At 35.3% G+C, this 3,423-nt stretch overlaps 1 protein-coding gene across 1 annotated transcript; it reads left to right on the top strand.

Annotated features, from left to right (window-relative positions):
- The first annotated feature begins 1,089 nt into the window (after positions 1-1,089).
- On the top strand, positions 1,090-2,190 carry LOC136203331 (transcription factor MYB3-like). The gene is made up of 3 exons (XM_065994454.1): positions 1,090-1,221; positions 1,325-1,454; positions 1,845-2,190. Exons 1-3 carry the CDS (start codon positions 1,095-1,097, stop codon positions 2,179-2,181), a joined length of 594 nt encoding a protein of 197 aa, XP_065850526.1. The 5' UTR covers positions 1,090-1,094; the 3' UTR covers positions 2,182-2,190.
- The last annotated feature ends 1,233 nt before the right edge of the window (positions 2,191-3,423 follow it).

Consider the following 3,423-nt stretch of genomic DNA (forward strand, 5'->3'; position numbering starts at 1 on the left):
GGATATTTATCGATGAACTCCTGAAGGAAGGTGGTCCTTCCAATCAGAATGATGACGGTCGACGTTCCTTAATGACGGTTGACGTTCCTTGATGACAGTTGGTATTGCTTGATGATTTAACCTGTTACAGTGTGGGAAGCAATTTTCCCACAAACGCTCCGATGCCTAAGTCAGATATAATAAATTAGTATTGATTCTATTGCTCAAAATCCAACCCCCCCCCCCCCCCCCCCCCCCCCCCCTCTCATCAAAGGATTATTTATATCCATTGAGGAGGAAGTTACTTGTGGGTTATCAAGAAGATACAATATTGAACGTGGGTGCAGTTACTCAGATAGGTAGTGGGTTACGTGTCTACTAGGACTATATCAAAAAATTATACGAAAGAAAGGAGCTCACATTCCACCAACTGTAGCAACATGAGTCTGGTAATTGAAAAGACCTTGACCATATAGTGTCTTTTAGCCAGTAGCTAGCTTGTCTTTCTTCTTGTCCAGAAAAATAGCTACTTGCTCCTTGTTTTGTTTGTATGATATATCATCAACAAAAGAAAACAATGATCCTCTCCTACCTCCGAATCCAAATTCTCTCGTGTACAACGCCAAAAGAATCACATGCTAATCCGAATATTATTCCATACACTTAATTATTTATTTATATTCTTTCATGATTCCCACATATCCTCTTAATTAACAGATCTAGTCTTCTAGACACCAACTTTTTTCATAATTGCCACTAGTCTATAGCCACCACACATGCATATAAACACAACAAGAATATAAAAATTTACTTGATTCAACTAATTTAACTTCATACCATGGAAACTAAATAGAATTTTAAACATATACCTTGACAAATTTCAATTCCAGTGCATATATGTAGTGTTAGTTGAGGTTCCTATTCATGCCAAGGAAAGTTAGGTTAGAATAGATTAAGAAAAAATAAAAGGGGACCATTTACATATCATGCTTGTTTTGATAGCTACAACATATATAATATAACCTAGTACCATTCCCTACTATCTTTTTTTTTCTATATCTAGACCAAACTTTTGCTTTGTGCTGAAAACCTAAAAAGGAATGAGGAAAATGGCAATGGCTCTTATAAGCACTAAAAAAGAAGCTACCAGAGGAGTTTGGACAGAAGAAGAAGATCATAAGCTGTCTCAAATCATTCAAATTCATGGCCCAAACAAGTGGAAATCACTTGCAGCTAAAGCTGGTATATATTCATATTTTCTTTTTTTTTTATCTTCTGCTGCTGATCATGATTTTCTTAATTAATTAAGATTGTATTGAAGCCTGATAAAATAATTGAATTGCAGGTCTTAAGAGATGTGGAAAGAGTTGCAGGCTTAGATGGATGAATTTTCTTAGACCAAATATCAAGAGAGGAAATATATCAGACCAAGAAGAAGACTTGATACTCAGGCTTCATAAACTACTTGGCAACAGGTTAATTAGACCTAGATTTACGGAGTTGCAGTGTTTTCATATATGTTACACGGAAACTCCTTTTCAGTAGCGTTTTTACATTTAGTGTCAGTTCCAAACTTTCCCAAAATATTGAAAATAGGAAACTTAATCCAATTCCAATTCTAATTATGATTCTAGCTAATTGAAACTTTCTCTGATTCCTATTCCACAATTTCTAATTATTTTTATTTTCAACTCACTCTTGTAATACTATGTAATATGTAGAGTTTAAACACCAATTATTTTCATTATATTTTTAATATTTACATGTTTCCTCAATAGATTTCTTATGCTTTTAGATATAACGTTTCCTATGTTTGTTTTGGTTTTGTTGCATATTAATCTAACCGGTATTTAATGTTTAATTAGGTGGTCTTTGATTGCTGGAAGATTGCCGGGTCGAACAGATCACGAAATAAAGAACTACTGGAATTCTCATTTGAGCAAAAAGATAAAGATGAAGATGAAGGAGAAACAAGTTAAAAGCTCAAGCTCAGTAGAATCACAGAAGGCCGAGGTTAGTATTGGAATGGAGATGATGGTGGAAAAAGGTAGGAGTGAAGAAAGTAGCTCAAAAATAGATGAATACTCAAAATCAAACTCTATTGGAGATGATTTCTTTGATTTCTCTCAGGAAGGGCCTCTCAATTTGGAGTTGATGAGTAAATTTCTTGACCTCGATCAAACCTGGTTCGATTTCCTATGATGTTTTAAACCTGCTTCTCTTGTGATTTATATATGTATGCACCTTATTCTAATTCAATTTGGCGTTTCCTTTGCATTAATTATTTTGTAGATTCAATTAAGGACTTTATATTTCCTTTTTCTCATTTATGTGTTTTATACAATTGTTTACTGGTTTGGAGTCAGAATTTACGTTTTGGGATTTTCGTTACAAAATCTTTAGCACAATCGTTGAGATTCGGAATGATACAAACATATTTTAACATACCCGAAGGATCAAAATTATGCCGCCAAAATGAAACTCGAAAGAAAAAGATGTCATTAATATGCCGGAAGATATTAATGCAACTAAAACTATTAGTACCTTGAGTAGGGAAAATTGTAGTATCGATATTACTCTTCAACATATTAGGCGAAGCAAACACAACTTAGCAGCTGGATGGGCAGTCAAAGAAGACGAACTGCCAGGTGTTGAACATAACTGAGCTTGGAAATGAGAATTAGAATAATACCTTGGTTTATATACCCAAGCAACTAAGGAAGTGGGATAATTCAAAAGTCCCATCCTTGTTTCGCAAGCGAGCCAAATTAAAATCCCTCACTTCATTCCACCAACATATTTTGGAAACCATAACTTATCCTAGAAAGTTCATCAGATGCCTTTTCCATCTCCATCATTCGAGCCCACCAAAATGAGTTCATCAGACGCTCAAGCTCTGCAAAAAGTAACTCCGAATTTAAAAACATGCTCATGTCATAAGAGAGAACTGACTGAACCACTAAGTTAATCAACACTTTCTTGCCAGCTCTCAAAAGGAATTTACCCATTCCTCGACATTTTAAACTTAGAGTACTCATATATAATACAAGACATGTTATTGTCAAACAGATATAAGGAGGCCACAACTCTTCTCCTACAAGCAAAAACATGGAAATTATCCCGCCCAACCACTAGAGGGAAGGGTCAAATTGTCATCCTCCTAGTGACAATCCCAAGTGGATGGAAATTTTGTTGGTTAATCTAACTAACATGATGGGAACTTTGATAGGGAAGATAGATCAAATGTTCGAAAACAGGACCGTACAGAATTTAGTGATATGGTGATGTGGACAAGATTGAGAGAAAGTGCATTCATGGAAAAGCCCTTGAAAAGACGAAGTTTAGATCCAACCACGGTGTCAAACAACCTCAAATGACAGTTTAGAAGGATTCCTTACGAACAGTTATGCATGAAGGTTCAATAGAGACCAGTCCTTGGAGACT

Source organism: Euphorbia lathyris, chromosome 8 (assembly GCF_963576675.1).
Source record: "Euphorbia lathyris chromosome 8, ddEupLath1.1, whole genome shotgun sequence".
In the NCBI taxonomy this organism is placed as follows: Eukaryota; Viridiplantae; Streptophyta; class Magnoliopsida; order Malpighiales; family Euphorbiaceae; genus Euphorbia; species Euphorbia lathyris.